Source organism: Scyliorhinus torazame, chromosome 15 (assembly GCF_047496885.1).
Source record: "Scyliorhinus torazame isolate Kashiwa2021f chromosome 15, sScyTor2.1, whole genome shotgun sequence".
NCBI lineage: Eukaryota > Metazoa > Chordata > Chondrichthyes > Carcharhiniformes > Scyliorhinidae > Scyliorhinus > Scyliorhinus torazame.
The window spans coordinates 145,730,798-145,754,746 of NC_092721.1; the positions used below are offsets into that span (position 1 = coordinate 145,730,798).

A 23,949-nucleotide genomic window follows, 5' to 3' on the forward strand; every position below is an offset into this window, starting at 1 on the left:
CGAAGAACTATACATTGCAGCCGACATTTGTTGTGTACAGTTCAATTAAGAGCACACGATGTTGCCACTGAGTTAATGAAGTCAAACTCGAGTAGCATTAGCCTGTAGTGTTGTTGTGCTGGTGAGATCAAAACAGATTCTTTCCTGTCCAAGTGTCACGAGAATGTCGCTTTAAGAAATGTTTGGCTCCTCATGTTACTGCAGTGATGTCAGACTGTGGGTGGAGCTGAGCTCTGGTTCTGATTTTTAGTTTCACTTTGAGAAAGGCTTTGGTGTGTCTCTGTCTTTTTGGTTTCGTTTTTCAGTGTGTTGCAGCTGAAGTCAGCCAAAGCAGCTGTATTGTTGAGCTCTCTGCCATGAAGGACTATCTCTTGATCATTTGGTGAATTCAGAAATGTAAATGTTTTCAGTATTGAATGTAAACCCTGATGTGCTTCTGTTTAAAGGTTGTTAAGTCTTTTGGATGTTAAAAGGACAGCTTAAAGGATTATTTAGTGTTGTATTCTTTGGGGGTTACCTTTGAATTAATGGTTGCTAAGTTATTCACGGTTTGTTTTAAAAAGGTTAACTTAAGTTCATAGAATAAACAATTGTTTTGCTTTAAAAAATACTTTCCATTTCAGCTGTACCATACCTGTAGAATGAGCCGTGTGCTTCCCATACCACAATCTATTAAAAGTTGTGGGTCAGGTGAACTCCATGATACACTTTGGGGTTCTCTAAACCCTGACCCATAACACCAAGGTTGAACCAAACAGCTTGCTATCATATTGCCCCTATTTGAGTCTGATCAGCTTCTGACTCATTATCTTCACTTATCACCAAAACTGCCGAATTCCTCTTCAATAAAATTGCCCGTATCTGCCCCAGATTCAGCTTAATGCCTTTGAAACCAACATCCACGTCTTTGATAACTTGAGCCTTCCAATTCCAAAGCTCTCCTGATCAGCCTCTCACCTTGCATCCTCCATAAGCTTGAGCTCATCTGTGCCCTAAATCAAAGAAGTCCCATTTAGCTAATATCACCCATGATTGCTGATCTACACTGGCTCCCAATACAGTCACACCTTGACTTTAAAATTCTCATTGTTTTCAGATTCCTCCATGACTTCTTCTACTCCCCATCTCAACAACATCCTCCACACCACATCTTCCCTAGATATCTGCATTCCATAAACTCTGGCCTTGGACGCTCTGTTTTTCATCACTCCAACAATCAAACTCTAAGTCCCCTCCCTAAATCCCCCTGCCTCCCTCTAAGGCGCTCCTTAAAACCTAATCTAAGTTCTTAAAAGAATTGCAGCCAGTTACAAATGTAGCCATCTGGGATGGCCACTTCCAGAATACAAAACGGACGCTCGCAAAGAATGTAGGGAACTGTGGACAATGTTAGGAAAACAAGCAGGCACAGAGCCTGTATGCATATTGGAGAAACAGCTCCCAGCCGGAATTGAAACTATAGGTCAATTAGCATATTGATGGCCCATATCCAGGAACAAAGGAAAGACACTCAAGCAACCAACACCGTTTCAGACATCCCGGCACCAGTTCCCCAACCGAAAGCACAAACAAAGCAAGGCCAACGGCCACCAAAGACACGCCCAGCCATCAGGACACTCACCCCTTTATTGGTCAAGATCGATAACAGTGATCGAGAAGCGGCCCAATTAATTGGGGCAAAGTTTAAGGCCTGCCTAAAAGCACGTGAAGCCCCTACGGGTATAAGAAGGAACCCCCACAAGGGAATCGCTCTCTTGGAATTGGCTCTCAAAGCGGAGAGACCCATCCACCAGCTGCACCAGAAGCAAGTAAGTCCAAGGTCAGCGCTCGCTACCAGACGGACGACCTTAGCTGTTCTCCTGTACCACTTCGAACCCAACAACCTCAGATCCGAACAACGGCCATTGTTCCTCTGACTGAGTGGGCACCCAAAGCTAAGTATAGGCGTTAGCATGAGAGAAAATTTAGTTTGTAGTACTTTGTACATGAGTAGATATTACTGTGTGTGTAAATAAATAGTATTGAATTTGAACTAACTAACTGGTGTATTGGCTCTGTTGATCTGTATTCGGGTTTGAACCTTGTGGCGGTATCGAGAGATACCTGGCGACTCTAAAGCAAACATAATTAGGATTAAGGAAGGCGACCATATTGACCGCCATATTCATAACCAGAGAAACACATGTACAATTTATTTGCTTAACCACGTTATAGATTTTACATATTTACAACACAGCTACAAAGTGGTAATAGAAATGTCCACATGGCATATTAATGAATTTGGTTATTTTGTTGGGAAATGATGATCAGCGTTTTCCTCCCATGGAGGTAAAATTAGGAGGGCATCAGCTCCAGGCAGACGACCATACATTCAGCATAGAAAAATACATTTTGAACAGAGGGAATAAAAACAATGATGTGAAAAATGTTTACAACTGAACACCTGTGAGATAAAAGGGACTTAAGCATTATTAAAAAAGACAAGTATCAGCACTAAAAATTCTGGAATAACGTTTATGTAGAAACATCACAGCAATTAAATGATTACCAAGGCTGGAGGCAAAAAACAGAAAGCACGAAAAGCAGAAGTCATCACAAATTGAACTTCATGCAGTGATTAACCATTTAAGCACCAACGTTTTCTTGTGGAAAACACTGGGCTGGTTGGTAACTTTGCAATTGCAAGTGTCTGTATTCCTACTGCTTCTATGCTTTAAAATAGTTTTGCTTCATTATTCAATCTAATGTATCTCCCAAATATCAGAAAATTGACTCAGTAAAAGATTAGCATTTATCGAACACTTTTCACAGCCATTGGACATCTCAAAGCACTTTACAGCCAATTCAGTAAGTTTGAATGGTTGTAACTGTTTCAAATGAGAAAATGTGGGAGCCAACTTCTCTTTTTTTTTAAATTTAGCATACTCAACTTAGCAGGCACGGGAAGAATGTGCAAATTCCTCATTTTATAGCCAATTAAGTAAGTTGGAAGGGTCGTCACTGTTTCAAATGTAGGAACTGCAGGAGCCAATTTGTGCACAGTCAGTTCCCGCAGACAGCAATGTGACGATGACCAGAAAATCTATTATTTGTGATGTTGACTGAAAGTATTGGTGAGCACCCCAGGGATATTTCCACTGGTCTTTTTCAAAATTATGGAATAGGATCTTTTAACCTTAATTAGTGTCACAAGTAGGCTTACATTAACACTGCAATTAAGTTACTGTGAAAATCCCCTAATCGCCAAACTCCGGCACATGTTCGGATACACTGAGGGAGGATTCAGAATGTCCAATTCACTTAACAGCATGTCTTTCGGGACGTGGGGGAGGAAACCGGAGCACCAGGAGGAAGCTCACGCAGCCACGGGGAGAACGTGCGGACTCTGCACAGACAGTGACCCAAGACGGGAATCGAACTTCGGTCCCTGGCACTGTGAAGCAACAGTTCTAACCACTGTGCTACCGTGCCGCCTGAGAGCATGCTGGGCCTCAAGTTTAACGTCATGACCAAACAGAGAGACAGACAGACAGACAGAGAAAGGGAGAGACAGACAGAGAGACAGACAGACAGAGAGAGACAGACAGAGAGAGAGACAGACAGAGTGAGAGAGAGACAGAGTGAGAGAGAGACAGAGAGAGAGAGAGACAGAGAGAGAGAGAGACACAGAGAGAGAGAGAGAGACAGAGATAGAGGCAGAGAGAGAGAGGCAGAGAGAGAGGCAGAGACAGAGAGAGAGGCAGAGAGAGAGAGGCAGAGAGAGAGGCAGAGAGAGAGAGAGAGGCAGAGAGAGAGGCAGAGAGAGAGAGAGAGAGGCAGAGAGAGAGAGAGAGGCAGAGAGAGAGAGAGAGAGGCAGAGAGAGAGAGAGAGGCAGAGAGAGAGAGAGAGGCAGAGAGAGAGAGGCAGAGAGAGGCAGAGAGAGAGAGGCAGAGAGAGAGAGGCAGAGAGAGAGAGGCAGAGAGAGAGAGGCAGAGAGAGAGAGGCAGAGAGAGAGAGAGGCAGAGAGAGAGAGAGGCAGAGAGAGAGAGAGAGAGAGAGAGGCAGAGAGAGAAAGAGAGGCAGAGAGAGAAAGAGAGGCAGAGAGAGAGAGAGAGGCAGAGAGAGAGAGAGAGGCAGAGAGAGAGAGAGAGGCAGAGAGAGAGAGAGAGGCAGAGAGAGAGGCAGAGAGAGAGAGAGAGGCAGAGAGAGAGAGAGAGGCAGAGAGAGAGAGAGAGGCAGAGACAGAGAGAGAGGCAGAGACAGAGAGAGAGGCAGAGACAGAGAGAGAGAGGCAGAGACAGAGAGAGAGGCAGAGAGAGAGGCAAAGACACAAAGAGAGGCAGAGAGAGAGGCGGAGAGAGAGGCAGTGGGCGAGGCAGAGGGAGAAGCAGAGGGGGCGAGAGGGGGGCGGGCGGGCGAGAGGGGGGCGGGCGGGCGAGAGGGGGGCGGGCGGGCGTGAGGGGCGAGAGGGGGCGGGCGGGCGAGAGGGGGCGGGCGGGCGAGAGGGGGCGGGCGGGCGAGAGGGGGCGGGCGGGCGAGAGGGGGCGGGCGGGCGAGAGGGGGCGGGCGGGCGAGAGGGGGCGGGCGGGCGAGAGGGGGCGGGCGGGCGAGAGGGGGCGGGCGGGCGAGAGGGGGCGGGCGGGCGAGAGGGGGCGGGCGGGCGAGAGGGGGCGGGCGGGCGAGAGGGGGCGGGCGGGCGAGAGGGGGCGGGCGGGCGAGAGGGGGCGGGCGGGCGAGAGGGGGCGGGCGGGCGAGAGGGGGCGGGCGGGCGAGAGGGGGCGGGCGGGCGAGAGGGGGCGGGCGGGCGAGAGGGGGCGGGCGGGCGAGAGGGGGCGGGCGGGCGAGAGGGGGCGGGCGGGCGAGAGGGGGCGGGCGGGCGAGAGGGGGCGGGCGGGCGAGAGGGGGCGGGCGGGCGAGAGGGGGCGGGCGGGCGAGAGGGGGCGGGCGGGCGAGAGGGGGCGGGCGGGCGAGAGGGGGCGGGCGGGCGAGAGGGGGCGGGCGGGCGAGAGGGGGCGGGCGGGCGAGAGGGGGCGGGCGGGCGAGAGGGGGCGGGCGGGCGAGAGGGGGCGGGCGGGCGAGAGGGGGCGGGCGGGCGAGAGGGGGCGGGCGGGCGAGAGGGGGCGGGCGGGCGAGAGGGGGCGGGCGGGCGAGAGGGGGCGGGCGGGCGAGAGGGGGCGGGCGGGCGAGAGGGGGCGGGCGGGCGAGAGGGGGCGGGCGGGCGAGAGGGGGCGGGCGGGCGAGAGGGGGCGGGCGGGCGAGAGGGGGCGGGCGAGAGGGGGCGGGCGAGAGGGGGCGGGCGAGAGGGGGCGGGCGGGCGAGAGGGGGCGGGCGGGCGAGAGGGGGCGGGCGGGCGAGAGGGGGCGGGCGGGCGAGAGGGGGCGGGCGGGCGAGAGGGGGCGGGCGGGCGAGAGGGGGCGGGCGGGCGAGAGGGGGCGGGCGGGCGAGAGGGGGCGGGCGGGCGAGAGGGGGCGGGCGGGCGAGAGGGGGCGGGCGGGCGAGAGGGGGCGGGCGGGCGAGAGGGGGCGGGCGGGCGAGAGGGGGCGGGCGGGCGAGAGGGGGCGGGCGGGCGAGAGGGGGCGGGCGGGCGAGAGGGGGCGGGCGGGCGAGAGGGGGCGGGCGGGCGAGAGGGGGCGGGCGGGCGAGAGGGGGCGGGCGGGCGAGAGGGGGCGGGCGGGCGAGAGGGGGCGGGCGGGCGAGAGGGGGCGGGCGGGCGAGAGGGGGCGGGCGGGCGAGAGGGGGCGGGCGGGCGAGCGGGCGAGTGGGGGCGGGCGGGCGAGAGGGGGCGGGCGGGCGAGAGGGGGCGGGCGGGCGAGAGGGGGCGGGCGAGAGGGGGCGGGCGGGCGAGAGGGGGCGGGCGGGCGAGAGGGGGCGGGCGGGCGAGAGGGGGCGGGCGGGCGAGAGGGGGCGGGCGGGCGAGAGGGGGCGGGCGGGCGAGAGGGGGCGGGCGGGCGAGAGGGGGCGGGCGGGCGAGAGGGGGCGGGCGGGCGAGAGGGGGCGGGCGGGCGAGAGGGGGCGGGCGGGCGAGAGGGGGCGGGCGGGCGAGAGGGGGCGGGCGGGCGAGAGGGGGCGGGCGGGCGAGAGGGGGCGGGCGGGCGAGAGGGGGCGGGCGGGCGAGAGGGGGCGGGCGGGCGAGAGGGGGCGGGCGGGCGAGAGGGGGCGGGCGGGCGAGAGGGGGCGGGCGGGCGAGAGGGGGCGGGCGGGCGAGAGGGGGCGGGCGGGCGAGAGGGGGCGGGCGGGCGAGAGGGGGCGGGCGGGCGAGAGGGGGCGGGCGGGCGAGAGGGGGCGGGCGGGCGAGAGGGGGCGGGCGGGCGAGAGGGGGCGGGCGGGCGAGAGGGGGCGGGCGGGCGAGAGGGGGCGGGCGGGCGAGAGGGGGCGGGCGGGCGAGAGGGGGCGGGCGGGCGAGAGGGGGCGGGCGGGCGAGAGGGGGCGGGCGGGCGAGAGGGGGCGGGCGGGCGAGAGGGGGCGGGCGGGCGAGAGGGGGCGGGCGGGCGAGAGGGGGCGGGCGGGCGAGAGGGCGGGCGGGCGAGAGGGGGCGGGCGGGCGAGAGGGGGCGGGCGAGAGGGGGCGGGCGGGCGAGAGGGGGCGGGCGGGCGAGAGGGGGCGGGCGGGCGAGAGGGGGCGGGCGGGCGAGAGGGGGCGGGCGGGCGAGAGGGGGCGGGCGGGCGAGAGGGGGCGGGCGGGCGAGAGGGGGCGGGCGGGCGAGAGGGGGCGGGCGGGCGAGAGGGGGCGGGCGAGCGAGAGGGGGCGGGCGAGCGAGAGGGGGCGGGCGGGCGAGAGGGGGCGGGCGGGCGAGTGGGCAGCGGACAGAGGGCGACGTACAGAGGGAAGGGACAGAGGGAGTGTGCTGAAAAATTCATTTTCGAAATTCCAGGACTTTTCCAGCTCTTCCTTGAGCCACCGGAAACCTGGACAAAGCTAGATAAAGACAGGCTATGAAAGGCCCCCCAGAGAGGACTTTGGTGCATGAAAAGAGGGTCCACGCAATATGCCATCCTTTGAGATGATTTTCTTTTGATGATAACAAGGCTCTATTTGTTTTAGACAATGATTGTTTGAACCTTTAAATCAGAATACTGCCTAGTAATGAATTTTATTTGTTTTTTAAAAAATAGTTTTCATGGAATATTATTGAAGCACTGGACTAGTTGCACTCAACTATTTCTGTACCTGTCCTGTCTGGTAATGTCTTGCAAACTGCTTTACCACACGATAGTCACTGGCAAAGTATTCCATTAATATTGAAGGAACTTCTGCAAAATCAGTCGGGCATCTTGTACCTGAAAAAGAGAAAAATACTGTCCCATAGGAAATTTGATTTTCGCATTAAAACATTAAATAGATGAAAAATGCAGAATGCTACTAAATAATTCAACTGGAATGAGGCCTGCAATTATAAACAAAAGTAGTCTAAGTACTATTTTTTAAAGTTGTGTCCAAAACTGCACAAATACCATACATACTTCACTTTGCTGCACTTTTCAGCTATTTAATACAAAATGGAAACATAGTTCAGTGCGTAATTGTATTTGTATCTTTTACTGTTATAAAACCATAAATGCCTTAATAAAATGATTTTTAATAAAAGGTAATTCAATAAAAACATTTTGCATGAAAATGTCAGAGAGCGAGATGTTTAGCACAGAACATCGCATAGAAAAACATACAGAAGAGTTTCCACAATCAAAAAGCTATTGGTGATAATGAAAGAGAATTTAGTAGATTACTTAATTTTCCCCCAACGTTTCTAAAGTTAAACCAGAAAATCTCCCAACATTATTTATCTAATTTTTAAAAATATAAATTTAGAGTAGCCAATTATTTTTCTTTTTCCAATTAAGGGGCAATTTAGCGTGGCCAATCCACCTAACCAGCACATCTTTGGCTTGTGGGGGTGAAACCCACGCAGACATGGGGAGAATGTGCAAACTCTACATGGACAGTGACCCAGGGCCGGGATTCGAACCCGGGTCCTCAGTGTCGTAGTCCCAGTGCTAACCACTGCACCACATGCCACCCTCATTTATCTAATCTTAAGTATTATGGTTTTCAGATCTACTGCATGGATTTTGCTTTTACAGTGCTAAAAGCAAAAGTAGCAACCCTCCATTGAAATGGTACAACTCCTTGCCCAATTGAAATGATGTACCTGTTACATGTTGGTATCTGGTTCGGCCCAGCATGGAATGCATCGCATGACCCATTTCATGGAAGAGATTCTCCATCATCCCAGGGGTTAGAAGCGTCGGTGAGGACTTTGTTGGATGAGGGAGACTGAGCATCAGTACCACAACAGGGAGCTGATATTCTCCATTCTCCAGCAATCGGCCACCCCGGATTGTAAAGTGACAGTCCTTGAATGAATGCAAAATAATTTTGTTCAATGTAGTTAGCATGTTTCACAATGTCTATCATTAAATACTTATCACTGACAAGGCATGAGACACATCGTTAAATGCTGACTGTAGACGATGATAGAGCAAAAATTCAAACAATGACAATTCAAATTGACAGAGTCTAATTGCATCAGTATGTTAAAACTATTTTTAAATTATTCTGTACTTGGAAGGCAGAGGTCATCTACTGCTCCAACAATAGTATTGTATGGTATCATAGGTAACTGAACAAAGTTAGGGAAGTAAAAGAAAACTAGAATCAATTAGATTTGCCGTGAAGCAATTTTATACACAAACTAAAAATAAAATCATTTCTGATTTATTAATTTATTTTTGAGTATATACAGCTTTCTAGTGAAAGGCATCCATGCTTTTACTACAATTTTGCGTTCCCAGCTTCTATCTACCTGGCCTTCAAAATAAACAAAAGACAAAATAGAATACGAGCCTCAAGACTTGAAGAGATAATATGGTGTAAAATTCAGGAGGGATGTGAAAATGAGGATGGGATCCTGAATTTAATGTTTTCGGGAAGGGGTAAACAAAAATGTGCGAGGACAATGTTGATGGGCAAGTCAAATTTCAGTGGTGTTTACTGGATATGAGCAACTGCACAGTAAGTGAGTTGCAGCTTCTGTTTGATGGAGTTTGTTAGGCTGGTGAGGAAGGTATTAGGAAAGTTGAGCCTTGGGATGACTGGCTAAAATGTAATCGGCTAGGTAATGTTGCAGAGTTTGCAACCTTGGTGAATGATAAAATAAAGGCTTAGATTTAGCAACACTTGCCACTATTGAGGGCCAGCAGGGCACTGCAATTTCCATGTGGGCAATTATGCCACAAATCCTAAGTTGCAGTCCCTCAAGCAGCTCTGAAAAGCAGCAGGGAGGTGTAATTTAACAATTTTGGCTAATTTGATGTTGGATTGATATTTATTTATTGTCACATGCACCGAAGTACAATGAAAAGTATTTTTCTGCGGCCAAGGGAACGTACACAGTACAAACATAGTAGACAAAAGAATAATCGACAGAGTATATTGACAGTGGTGCATCAACAAATAGTGATTGGTTACAGTGCGGAGCAAGGCCAAACAAGAGCAGCATAGGGCGTCGTGAATAGTGTTCTTTCAGGGAACAGATCAGTCCAAGGGAGAGTCGTTGAGGAGTCTAGTAGTTGTGGGGAAGAAGCTGTTCCTATGTCTGGATGTGCGGGTCTTCAGGCTTCTGTATCGTCTGCTGATGGAAGGGTCTGGAAGAAGGCAAAGCCTGGGTGTGAGGGATCTCTGACAATGCTGTCTGCCTTTCTGTGACAGTGGGAGGTGTATACAGAATCAATGGGAGGAAGGCAAGCTTGTGAGATGCATTGGGCTGAGTTCACCACACTCTGTAGTTTCTTGCGATCTTGAGCCGAGCAGTTGCCATACCAAGCTGTAATGCAGCCGGATAGGATGCTCTCTATGGCACATCTGTAGGAGTTTGAGAGAGCTGATGCAGACATGCCAAATTTCTTTAGCTTCCATAGGAAGTAGAGACATTGTTGGCATTTCCTGACTGTTGCATCAACATGAGTGGGCCAGGACAGACTGTTGGTGATGGTGACCCCCAGGAACTTAAAAGCTATCGACCATCTCTACTTCAGAGCCATTGATGTAAACGGGGGGGGGTCGCCCTACACTTCCTGAAGTCGATGATCAGTTTCTTGGTCTTTCCAGCATTTGGAGAGAGGTTGTTTTCAGTACACCATAGTGATCTATCTGCCTTCTGTAGTCTGATTCGTCGTTATTTGAGATACAACCCACCACAGTCATATCATCTGCAAACTTAATAGATTGAATTGGAGTTGAATCTCGCCACACAGTCGTGTGTGTACAGGGAGTACAGTAGAGGACTGAGCACACAGAGGGCCAGATAGATAGCATCTGCTGTGGATCAGTTGCCGCAGTAGGCAAACTGCAATGGATCGAGACCATCTGGGAGGCTGGCGCTGATCTGTCTCATGACTAGCCACTCAAAGCATTTCATGGTAACAGACGTCAGGGCCACCAGTTGTGGACTAATTGTCCCACAAGTTACATGGATTTACACGCAGATTTATTTAGAGCCAATGGGGGAAATTCTCCAGGGCTGTTAGCCCTAGCTGGGATTCCTGCTGGTCTGTTGGATTGGGTGTGAGGCCCAAAATGGGATTCTCGCTGGGGGTCAAACCCATCGAGAGTCTCTCGGCCCGTTCCTCCTAGCGAGGACTCGCCCAGAAACGGCGACAACCTGATCAGAAGTCATTAGCATTCATTACAATCTCTTTAGCGAGATTGATGTGGAATGCTGGGGTCTCCTAGGGTGCTCCCCGCCATGTCTCCCACAAGTTGGAAGTTCCGCGGGAGCCAATTTGTCCTGGTCCTTAATAGCAGACACCAGGCACCATGGAAAGATGGAAAGATACGAGGCGAGTACCCTCTCCGCACTTAGCCCCAGGGTGTTGAGGGGAAGGGGTCTTGAGCTGGAGGGGATCCGGTCAGGGGTCTTTCCCACGAGAGGGGTCATGTGGCAAGTCTTCCCTCTGTAGCCTTGGAAACCTTAAAACACTCTTTCAGCATGTCAATATCAATGATCTGTCAGATGAAGGTAAAAGTCTTCCCTCAGTTGTGTTGGAAACCTTTGATGTGCTTTTTTTCACTGTCAATTTCATTCCTTTTAACATTTGCAAACCTCTGGGCTTGCTGAGAAGTCTAAAAGCTTTGAACTGCATTGTTTACATTCAATTTCATTTTCCATTACCTTTTACAAGCCTCTTGATTGACAGGTCCAGGCTATTTCAAAGGGTGGTTTGCTTTGATAGCTCTTCATGGTCCAGTACCTTTTCTAAGCTTCTTGAGTGACAGGTTCTGGCTAATTCAAAGGAAGGCAGAGCTTTGTTTTCATAGCTCTTCACGGTTCATTAACTCTGAAGGACTTCTTCTTTTGAGCAATTGGTTCTAACCACAATTTATTCTTTGTTCTGAAGAGCTTCCTAGTTTGAGGTGTTGTTTCTAACTAGTTTTTTTAACGACGTTGAGGACCCAGGCTCGCTCCCGTCTCCAGGTCACTCTGTGTGGAGTTTGCACATTCTCCCTGTGTCTGCGTGGGTTTCACCCCCACAACCCAAAAGGTGTGCAGGTTAGGTGGATTGGCCATGCTAAACTGCCCCTTATCTGGGAAAAAAACTGGGTACTCTAAATAATTTTTTAAAACTGTAGTTTTTTCAAAGAGGCTGTTTCTTTGTTCTGAAGTCCTTCCCAGAAAGACCAGGTGCTTTGTCTGAGTGCTGCCCCCTGGCACCACCAATTTGGCACTGTTCCGGCACCCAGATTGGCACTACCAAGGGCAGGCAAGACCTGAAGGGGGATCCCTGAAGGGGGCCAACTGGGCTTCGCTCACTTGGGGATAGGAGCTTGCCAGCAATTTTAAGGGGTGGACTATTCTGAGACCAGGGTGCCCATTTTGATCCTGCCTTGCCAGCTTCTTCAGATCCTGCAGCACAAATCTCCCTTGGTTCTAAAGAAATTTCTACATGAGGATGTATTGCGATCGGGATCACGACGATCGCCAACAGGAATCACACCCCATTTCCTGCCGGAGACCACACTGATGAGATTTTTTAGGCAAATTTCATCTGATATCAGCAGGCACGGAAACTGCTGAGGAGCACATTCACATAAGTAAATACCATTGAAAAAAATATACCACTTCTGTTTAACACTTAGTTGGCACCTGTTGCAATATCATGGAGACTCTGCCAATGATTTACACACATGTTTAGGGTTGTAAATGCAGGGTCAGTTTTAAGTTGGACAGAAAATCTGCAAGGCCATTGAGGTGCCCTCGGTTGTCATTGCCACTCAAATGATAACATGTGCACAAAATGGGATAACAGTGCCAATGGCATATATGTCATAAACCGGACTGCAGCCAAAGAGAGACTACAAAACAGCAGCTGCATTGCTCAGTCGCTCCACAGAGTAGAGAGATTACAAAATCCCCTCCTATACATCGGGAGCATCTGTAATAGACAGGAAGCATTAAAAAGATGGCCAAAATATTACCCAGCATGCACTGGAAGCCCATAGGTCCTTATCTGAGTTTAGGCTTTTTAAAAGAAGGATGGATTATACCCTTTAGATTTATCCATCACAGAACCAGATAAACAAGCAATGAAAATAAAATTAGTCATTGGAATCGAGGGATGCAACGAATCAACACTTCTGGCCTGTCTGAGGAACATCAGGAGGGCCCTGTTAAGCTGTGGAGATGCTGCAGAATAAATTTTGCGGAAAAGGTGAACTTCAAAATACAATATTTGAAACTGATGGCCTACAGACAACAGCCACGAGTCAATTGACCAGTTCATCAGCAGGTGCCATGATAAAGGCAGGGACTGCGGTTTTTCAAAAGCTGATCCGTCTGAACAGATAATGGAGCCAGTCATAGCTTCAGCACCTATCAAAGCCTTCCGAAAAGACGTCCTGGAGAAAAAGGTCATGGCATTGGCACACTGCTAAAAGACAACAGAAAATATGAAGCCATTGTGTCTGGACAACACCTGCAAGCATTGAGTGAAGTTACCAGTATTGGCGCAACATCCAAGATGCAGAAGGCAAGCAATCATGTGGGAAGCGTGGTCTTCTGCACCTATCATAAAGCTTGATACTATCAGCAGCATCACATGTCCAAAGAAAAGCAGCACGGACGAGCTCACTGCTAAAGCAGGAGCAAGTGCAAACATTTCACTGGTCAGAATCCTGAAAGACATTTATCTGGACTGTTGGAAGTCAATAATACAAACTATGAAAGCTAAACTGATTGGGTACAATGAGTCACCCATTCATTGCACTGGCACATTGACATTGAAATGCAGCTACATCAAGTCTGCATGGAAACCACAGGTATCCCACCTGGTGGACACAAACGGATCGGTAGTAGCAGTGTTTTTTCAGGCACGGAATTCAACATTGTGGCCCTATACCAGATCATCAATGCACCAATTGTAGTAGAAGAGGCAAAAAATCAACAGTGCATCAGTCCATGACCTACAATAGATATACCCAGATATATTCAATGCTATAGGAAATTTCAGAGATGATGCTGTACTACACATCAGGGAAGGTACAATCCTGTCAATCAACCCTCCTAGAAAGTGCAGCATGTATAATCAGGAGAAGTTCAAGTGAGTTGGATGACATGGGAGTATAACAGCATTATCCGTCATATCAGCATACCGACTGGTGCAGATCTATCACATGCATACTGAAAAAAGATGGCACAACCTGGTATGCTTAGACCCAAGACATCTAAATGTCACTTTAGGAGATGTCCGCATAAGATGCTCAAATTAGAGGAATTAAATCCCAAATTCACAGAAGCAAAGTTTTTCTCCCAAGTTTTAATGCCAAGCATGGCTATTGGTTGGTTCATTTGGCAGAGGGATCAAGAGATCTTTACTTTCAGGACACCATTCAGTAGATGCTGCTTCCAGAGATTACCTTTTAGTTTATCCATTAGTTAGGGTCTATTCCAGCATGGACAAAATTACAGAAAATATTCCTGGGTGCCTATGCATTGCCGACGAAACCAAAGAAGAGCATGACTGAAATGTATGCTCACTCGTAGCATATGCTTGTCTTGATCTTCAATAGAAATGCCAAGAGAATGTAGATCAGATTATTTTTTTCTCGCTCTATTTATTCAACATGGATCCATGCAGGCCGACTCAAAAACTTACAACATATGCTTACTCCCCAGGCCAATGAGGTCTTACCAGGATGCCTTTGATTATTCAAATTTTGAGTGTCATGCATACCCAAACACGCTAATAGAGTATCATCGTTTCAGAGTGCTGCTATTAGAATGTTCCGTATGTATGACAGAAGGACCATCAAAACATGTTGAGTCACTTAAACAGGCATCGTCAGGACAGGCATGTGTTCTAAAATACTACAACCCAAGAAAGGAGATGCTCTTTGATGTCTCAGAGGGCCAGGAGTGTGCATTATACAAGATGGAAACTAATTGCATTTGGTTCTAAGTGTTTATAGCAAGTTCAATTCAATTATTCAAACATAGAGCACGTGATACTTCCTCTGATATTTGGTATCACAAGCTTTCACATGAACCTATTTGGTAAATGGCTCATTGTGGAAAAGATAGGATGTGCAAAGCATGCCAGTCAGCAACCACAAGGAACAAATAGAACCACTACATCCTCATTAGGTTTCATCACATCTTAATAGTCCAAAGCTGCAACAGATTTATTCACTATACATAGTGAGGACTTTCTCCTGGTTACAGGCTATTTTTCCAAGTTTCCAAACATCAGAAAATTGAAGGATACCTCAACTGCCTTTGTGACAGACACAACACGCACAATATTTAGTTTTTTTGTACTGCTGAAAAAATATCAGACAGTGGGCCACAATATAATTTCAGAAGTTTTAGGGACATGTTTGTCAGGTGGGGCATAAGCCATGCGATTGCCTATCCCAGATCCAAGGGTTTTCTTATTTTATTCTTTCATAGATAGTGGGTGTCATTAGGAAGGCCAGCATTTGTTGCCCATGCTTAATTACCCTTGAACTGAGTGACTTGTTAGGCTATTTCAGAGGGCTGTTAAGAGGGCAAAGGGTGGGTCTGGAGTCACATCTAGGCCAGATGGGTAAGGATGGCAAATTCCTTCCCGAAAGGGCATTAGTGAAATAAATGGTAAACAGTTGTTTGTCATGCTGACTATTACTGAGACTAGCTTTCAATTCCAGATCTCATAATTGAATTTAAATTTCACCAATTGTCGTGATGGATTGAAACCATGTCACCAGAGTATTAGCCTGGGCCTTTGGGTTACTAGCCCAGTGATATTACCACTGTACTATCATCTTCCTATCGAGCAAATGGTCGCACCATTAAGGCAAATTCAGAGAAACAAAAAATGATCTCTATTTTGCCACGTTATACAGCACTCCAATTTTGTCTGGAACACATCCTAAGATGAACTTGGGGAGTAAAACTGGAGAAGACTAGTATGAAAACCACCAGCATTCCGATAATACACAGGGTGCCAATAAGTCAAGAACACCAAATTGATGGGTCCAGGTCTCGGGATGGTTATACTGTCACAAAGCCGGGTGAATCAGTAAGCCACCTGCACACATCATCATAGAATTTACAGTGCAGGAGGCCATTCGACCCATTGAGTCTGCACTGGCTCTTAGAAAGAGCACCCTACTTAAGCCCACACTTCCACCATATCCCCATAACTCATTAACCCCAGCTAACCTTTTTTGGACACTAAGGGTAATTTATTAGCACAGGGCTAAATCGCTGGCTTTGAAAGCAGACCAAAGCAGGCCAGAAGCACGGTTCAATTCCCGTAACAGCCTCCCCGAACAGGCGCCGGAATGTGGCGACTAGGGGCTTTTCACGGTAACTTCATTTGAAGCCTACTTGTGACAATAAGCGATTTTCATTTCATTTCATCATGGCCAATCCACCTAACCTGCACGTCTTTGGACTGTGGGAGGAAACCGGAGCACCCGGAGGAAACCCACGCAGACACGGGGAGAACATGCAGACTCCACACAGACAGTGACCCAGGCCGGGAATCGAAACTGGGACCCTGGAGCTGTGAAGCAACTGCGCTAACCACTGTGCTACCGTGCTCTTAACTCTTAAATGAGGAGTGAAGATCTACATTTTACATAAATAGCTTTTGCGATCATCCTACTGTAAGAATATTTACTTTTAATGTATGTGATGTTATCTTTGGGGGGAAAAAAGGATGAGAAAATATGCAAATGATGTACTCAAGTGTCATCGCAGAACCAGGATGTAAAGCTGGTTTACCAGCTGCATTGCTGTTAGTGTTGGTTGTGTCCATTGAGTAGACCTATTTATTGAGCTCTCCTGTAACAGTTCCAGTCTTCAAATAAATAAAACCTATTTATAGCTTACCAATCTTTTGTGTGCGGGATTGGTGAGTTTGCATCATGCCAGTAATGCTACCATACTTTTGTTCGATTCTCATGTCCAAAGGGGGGAATTTTAGCTCCTCCTATAATTGTGTTGCTTTACAAAATGTAAACGCAATGCTTAAAAAGTTCTTCAAAACAAAATAGAGTCAGGTAATATTTGGATATGAGACAGGTGAATAAATCAGAGGGAGGTTCAGTAATATTTGGGAGTGAGAGATAAGAATATGGAATTATCTTGGCAATCTTTAACAAAAAGAGAAATACTGAGTAGAAATGCAAAATTTACAAATTGGTATCGAAAGCGGCAGAGCCATTGTGATTGATAAGGATTTACCTCCCTGTGTCTCTGGAAACCTGGTTGGAAAGCAAAGCATTTTACATGTATTGATTGGAATGTCAAAGCTTTAATGTGTTGTGGTTTCTCAACAACCAAATACTTGAAATACATAATGGAAGTTATGAAATTGCTACTTGGGTGTAACAGAACTGGTTAGGAAATTACTGCAGGGTCTGATAATAAATGAATATAATTTCAAAATAACTTTCCTGTTGCTTGGTAACAATTTTGTTGTCTGACTGTTTCTCATTGTCCCATTTTGATCAAATCTATTCCAGCTGTAAATTTGCTAAGAGTCCTGTATTAAATCACAATTATTAATCATGCATTCCAATCCTATACTATTCATCTCCATTCTCATATTGACGTGAAAACGCTTTCCAACTGCAATTGCGAGTGTTTCTTTTAAAATAAAGTACTTCTTGGAACCATCAATAAATCCCCCATCATGACAGCTATGACCAACCATAAACATTTTACACACCTTAATGTACGTATGAACCAAAATTTCAAACTTCTAAGAAAAAAGGTCATGAATAATTTGAAATGCAATATTTTGCAGCAGTTCGACAAGCATGTCCTGTAACTAATTAACTTGTTATTTGGTAGTACAGAACTTGAATGTTGCTGCAAAAGAGGGCTCGTTATCAAAGCTTTTCTTGCAGGACAGCTATGTAAGATAAACCAACTATATTGCATGAAAAGAGACCAATCAATCCTTTGGTCATCAAGCCCAGTCCTCCCAATGGAGGACTTACATTTGGTTTAGCCTGTCCTGAATGAGGTAAACAACTAGAGACAAACTGACCAATGAGAAAAAGTACTGGAAGTTTTCTGCTGCTCCTACAGTTATTAAAACATCAAAGTTAGGAAAATTGAAATGAAAATTCTTTATTGTCACAAGTAGACATACATTAACACTGGAATGAAGTTACTGTGAAAATCCCCTAGTCGCCACATTCCGGCGCCTGTTCGGGTACTCAGAGGGAGAATTCAGAATGTCCAAATTACTTAATAGCACGTCTTTCGGGACTTGTGGGAGGAAACCGGAGCATCTGGAAGAAACCCACGCAGGCACGGGGAGAACGTGCAGACTTTGCACAGACAGTGATCCAAGCCGGGAATCGAAACTGCGACCCTGGCACTGTGAAGCCATAGTGCTAACCACTGTGCTACCGTGCTGCCAACAATAACAATGTAATAAGACAATTTACATAATTAAGCCCTGTCCACTGTTTTATCGCAGTTTCACTGGAGGACACTGGGGATGTCATCCATGTAAAGCAAGTGTTTGAACATCGATACTTAGACTTAACTCAATAACCTTCAATTGTTTTTCCAAGACTTATCCAGCTCTTCTATATACCAGTTTCCTCTACTATTCTTCTTTCTCTCCTAAACATGGTAACTCATGTTGAAATAGAGTTCTCTCGCCTGGACAGCTCTCGAGAACTTCTCATTTGGTCAATTTTTATATATATATTCAAAGATAGTGGAGGCTGAACAATAAATAAGTAAAGTCGCCATAGTCCAAGATGATCATAGGTTGCTCTCACCTTTGAAGGGGAGAGCTGACTGGTGGTGATTTAACCCCACCACACCTCAGGCGAGGGACAAGGTTGAGAAGGCGGCACCTTTACGAATAACCTCAGCCGGTGTGGAAATCAAACCCGCTCTGTTAGACTTGCTCTGCATCACTAACCAGCTGTCCAGGACACTGAAGGACTGAACAATGGGGCATCGTAAACAAGCACAATACTGTCCTTACTCTCATCAAATCTCATTGCAGCATGATCATTGGCCAGCAATCGGGATTGGCTAAAAAGGCCAATTTTAGCATTCTGCCTCGCCACCCATCTATGTTAAACAACAACGAAGTCAATATGCTATTATTTACTTTTAATGGCAAAATATTCTAGATGTTTAATATATGACCTATAGCCAGGAAACAGAGAGAATTTCAGCTCAAACTTGTACATTTTGAATTCATATCTGTGGCATGTCAGTCCTTGATTTTGTACCATTCAAATAGCTAGCGTTTAAAACAAAAGAATGTTTTTCGTACTAAGTATGAAATACTAGGCAGGAGTTATCGACATTATATAAAGCAAGCTCCGGCAGTCCTCAAATTCCAATTGTAAAGGATTCTTTTTGATGAGCTACATGAATGAACTATTTGAGCACAGCATTTAACAGACAAAACATATAATTTGATTACAGTTAGCTGTACAAAAAGCAGGCTGTCAGAATTAGTTGCAAATTATTACTTCTCTTTTATGAAAGGATGAAGGCATAACATTTTGGCTACCTGACTGTATTAAAGAGCTCGTCATAACTTAGGAAAAAAATCTGGTAACTTCAACTGCATTTCAGTTTTCTACTCATTTATTATTAAATGTATAAATACTTCATTAGTAATGCTTGAGAGAGAGAGAGAGAGAGAGACGGACTGTAGGATAGGGTTGGAAAATAGGTGCACAGTTAATTTTGAACTTTTCTTCTGGGGTTCACTAATTAGATAGTGTGTGCAGCTGTGCATCATACAAGGTGCTAACTAAAGTTGGAAGTGGGTGAAGGGGCAGAAAATCTGCTGGAACAACACCTCTTTGAAGTTTCAGAGGGATTTATGGAGATAAATTAGTGCATGTGGAACAAAACATTTTTCAAGCCTTTGCAAAGACTCTGAGCATCATAACTGTTGGTATCCTTTTCAAATCCAACAGAAGTAACAAGCATGTACCACTAGTTGGCAACAAAAACGTGAAGGCAGGAAAGAGCCAGTGGGCAAAATGATGGTGCAATACAACATTTCAATTCTCTTATTAATGGATGGCCAAATTAAAAGAGCTGAAATGGCTGAGCTTAGGAACTCCATTGCACTTTTCCCGGAGGATAGTAATGTAGTGTGCCTGGCAAGAGATGGCAGCCAAGAGCAGCAGTGTGTGTTACTTCCAGTTTCACCTCATAAGAGCTTTAGAAAGAAAATAATTCGAAAATTGATCAGTTGCTGGAACACAAAACAGATTACAAGTTGAGCACATCTGATGCTGCAGGCACAACTTCTGCTGCGCCTTAAGATAATTCTGCTTGTACAAAAAATTGAGTCCCAATACAAAAGAGCAGTATTGGCCTGGAACCACGCTGTTGAGCCAGCTCAATCATTGGTGCAATTAAAAATGGGACAAAATGCTTCCCCAACCTTCAGGTGGCATTATTCTGGATTCCACTGATTGGTGTCATACCTAACACAAGGGAAGATAGTTGTGGTTTTTGGAAGTCAATCATCTCAGCCCAAAGAAGGGGAGTGTCCAAGGCCCCAACCACCTTCAGCTGCTTCAATTGCTGTCATCAGTTCAGAAGTGGAGATGTTCACTTATGTTTGCACTGCCTTCAATATCATTCATAACTCCTCAGACACAAAAGTCCCTGTCTATATGCAACAAAACCTGGACAACATTCAGGCTTGGGCTAATAAGTGGCAAGTAACATTTTCATCACACAGGTGATAGGAACAACCATCTCAAACAGAGAATCCAACCATCACCCCTCAGCCTTCAATGGCATTGTCATCACTGAATCTCCCACTATCAACATCCTGGAAGTTACCATTGACCAGAAACTGAACTGGAGCAGCCATATAAATACAGTGGCTGAGGCTGGGAATTCATCTAAATATTTGGTATAAAATGTATGAAACATAGAATATTAGGGAGAACATACCTGATGGGGTTTGTCAGATCTGTGAAAAAAATCACAGTAAATGTATCCCACAAGTCCAGCTGCTTCATCAACCACAGCCTACCAAATAAGGACAACATGATCACTCCAACAGAATTTCAAAACAATTTATTTTAAAGAATTAATTTTCATCAGACATCAATAACTTGTGCAGGCTATTCAAAATAGAACAGTATCACCAAACATTAAATCATAACCTTGATCAGGCAACCTATTCATTTTTTGTGGAAATAAGGCTGGAATAAGAATGACTTGTCAAACGTGAATTACTTATCCCTTTATTTACTTTTATATTAGGATCTACAATTTTCAGTTGCCCCTTCATTTTGAGCCTATAACCCTCTATTCCCCAGTTGTCTGCCTAGGCTTGTACAATTTATAATACCCGACACCATAAAACAGTAGAAATTAAAATTAAAAATGAAATTTTGAAAGTTCTTCACGCTTGAATGCAATCCATATCTAGACCTCAATGGAACAAACATATTACAAGTCTCCCAATATTAAAAGCTTGTCATCATTACAGGAACTCAAATCTCAATAAAGTGGCCACAACTATTTATAATCGAAGTTTTACTACAATTCCCCAGCACAGCATTAACTCACCAGTTTTCGGACATCATCAGACCAAACTTCCCCCTTTTCCGGCTCTTCTACATATAGTGAAACACCTAACAGCTGGGTGAAAAGCAGATTCAAACCGTCCATACAGGCCCCCAAAGAAAAAAATGGGCTATACAGACTAGGCTCTATGTTAAACCTGGAAATGAGACAAAAGAGAGCATTAGAAACTGATTTTTTTTCCTAAAATAAACAAAAGGGCTACTTTCCTGAAGCAGTGCAAGTAGTTTTATAGTAAATTTTAATACATATTGTTCAATTGCTTGTGCCAAATATGATACAAAAATAATTCACTTTCCATAGAATGAAAATTCAACATGCAAAAGAAATAAACACAACCTCCTTTCTTTATGGTCTCCTTTTCTAACAGGACCAAACTAGAATCATAGAATCCCTACAGTGCAGGAGACCATTCAGCCCATTGAATCTGCACCGAAAATTTTACACAATTTACAGATAAGTAGAGAAATTAAACATCAAATTGGTAACAAGGACAGAGTATGTTGGAAAACCCCAGTAGGTCTGGCATCTGTAAGGACAGAAAGCAGAGCTAACGCTGAGTACTTTAGGCTCTCTTCATCAGAACTGAAGAGAGAATATGTTAAGATTTTAAAGTGTAGCTGGGAGAGGTTTGAACAAAATACATCAACTTTAAGAACAAAAAATCCAGATGGCCTAGTGGGTAGGGGGAGGTGGGTTTTGCATTGAGGCAATGCATGATTAGGATATTTTAAAAAGGGGTTTAAGATGGAGAGAAGTCACAATCTAAAGCTGCCAAAGTCCATGTTGTGACCCAAGGCCTGCCAACATGCCTAACCGGAAGAGGAGATGCTGCTCCTTCAGCTTAATCTTCTCTAGCCTGAGAAACTCTGCCATGTCACAGACCTACACACCCGACTTTGGAGGCTCCGAGTCCCTCCATCCCAGCAAAATCCGTCTCTGGGCCACCAGGGAGGCAAAGGCCAAAACGTCGGCCTTTCTCCCCCATGGGCTCCCGGATTTAGCACACTGAGCTAAATAGCTGGCTTGTAATGCAGAACAAGGCAGCAGTGCGGGTTCAATTTCCGTACGGGTCTCCCCGAACAGGCGCCGGAATGCAGCGACTAGGGGTTTTTCCACAGTAACTTCATTGAAGCCTACTTGTGACAATAAGTTATTATTATATTGCCACCTCTGGACTCAGGAGTCACCCTCCCTTCCAGGAGCTCTGCGAATGCCTGACAAATTCCCCTCCGCTTCGGACACGCCCAAAACAAATGTACATGATTCTCCGGACTTCCCTCACCTGTTCTCCACCTCCTCAAAATACCTACTCATCTGGGCCACAGTCATGAGTCCCGTGGACCACTTTGAACTGGATCAGGCTAAGCCTGGCACATGTCGAGGATGCATTGATTCTTTTCAGGGCCTTCTCCAATAGCCCAACTTCCAACTCCCACCCCCTCGTCTTCCCACTTCCTCCTCACCTCCCCGATTGGGACCCCTTCCCACTCCATCAATTCCTTTTATATTTCCGAGACCCTCCCCTCCCCAACCCGTTTTTGACATCACTTTATCCTGTACTCCCCTTAGAGGGAGGCGAGGGAAGCTTGGAACCTGCCTCCGGACAAAGTCCCATATCTGAAGGTACCGAAATCCGTTTCCACCCAGTAACTCAAACTCCTCCTCTAGCTCCTCCAGGCTCGGGAAACCATCCTCAATGAAAAGGTCCCCAAATCTCTCTCTCAACCCCTGCCCGCTGCCCCCTCCGAAAGCCCCCATCCAGTCCTCCCGGAGCGAACCAGTGATTGTCACAGATCGGTAACCACATCGAAGCTCCCTCCAGTTTCTTATGCTGACTCCATTTCCCCCGCACTCTCAGGGCTGTCACTATCTCTGGGCTTGTGGAGTACTGAGCCGGCGAGAACGGCAGAAGTGCTGTTAAAAGAGCCTCCATACTTGTACCGTTACAGGATGCCACCTCTACCCACTCCCACACCGACCCCTCCCCCGCTGCCCACTTCCTAATCATCGAAATATTAACCGCCCAGTAGTAATTAATAAAGTTCAGAATGGCCAAGCCTCCCTCTCCACGCATCCGCTCAAGGACCTTCTTCACCCTCGGGGCTTTCCCAGCCCATATAAAACCAGAGATCGTCATGCTCATTTTCCTAATAAATGCCTTGGGGATAAAGATTGGGAGACACTGAAACACAAACAGCAATCTCGGGAGGTCTGTCATTTTCACAGTCTGTACTCTCCCCGCCAATGACAGCGGGAGCACGTTCCACCTGCGGAAGTCCCCTTTCAATTGCTCAGTCACCCTGTCCAAATTTAGTTTATAAAGCTGGCCCCAGTCCCTTACCACCTGAATCCCCAAATACCTAAAACTCCTTCCCACCACTCTGAATGGCATCTCCCTCAGTCTCCTCTCCTGCACCCTTGCCTGGATCGCGAAGACCTCGCTCTTGCTCATGTTTAGTTTGTAGCCTGAGAACCGGCCAAATTCTTCCAGTATTCCTATAATTCCTGCAATCCCCCCCAACGTGAACATTATATACGGGAGCAAATCGTCCGCAAAGAGCAAGACCCTATGCTCCACCCCCTCTCACTATCCCCCGCCAAATGTTCGATGCCCTCGGCGCCATTGCCAAAGGCTCTATAGCCAGGGCAACCCTGCCTTGTCCCCCTGCACAGACTAAAATACTCTGACCGGACCTGGTTGGTCCTTACATTCGCCACTGGTGCCTGATAAAGCAACCGGACCCAATCCACAAACCCCTGCCACAACCCAAACCTTCCCAGGACATCCCACAGGTACCTCCACTCTACCCGGTCAAAGGCCTTCGCTGCAAGCATGGCCACCACCACCTCGACCTCGCGCCCCTCTGCAGGCACCATTATC

At 47.5% G+C, this 23,949-nt stretch overlaps 1 protein-coding gene across 2 annotated transcripts in view; it reads right to left on the bottom strand.

The window, feature by feature from the left end:
* The window catches only part of LOC140391874 (mitochondrial intermediate peptidase-like), a 180,546-nt gene that overhangs the window by 66,379 nt on the left and 90,218 nt on the right, over window positions 1–23,949 (bottom strand). For both annotated transcript variants that reach the window (XM_072476864.1, XM_072476865.1), the window contains exons 11-14: window positions 21,051–21,204; window positions 20,427–20,504; window positions 8,127–8,331; window positions 7,148–7,257 (exon numbers count right to left, since the gene is read on the bottom strand). In XM_072476864.1, the coding sequence (XP_072332965.1) occupies window positions 7,148–7,257; window positions 8,127–8,331; window positions 20,427–20,504; window positions 21,051–21,204 (547 nt within the window). The remainder of the gene's footprint in view (window positions 1–7,147; window positions 7,258–8,126; window positions 8,332–20,426; window positions 20,505–21,050; window positions 21,205–23,949) is intronic.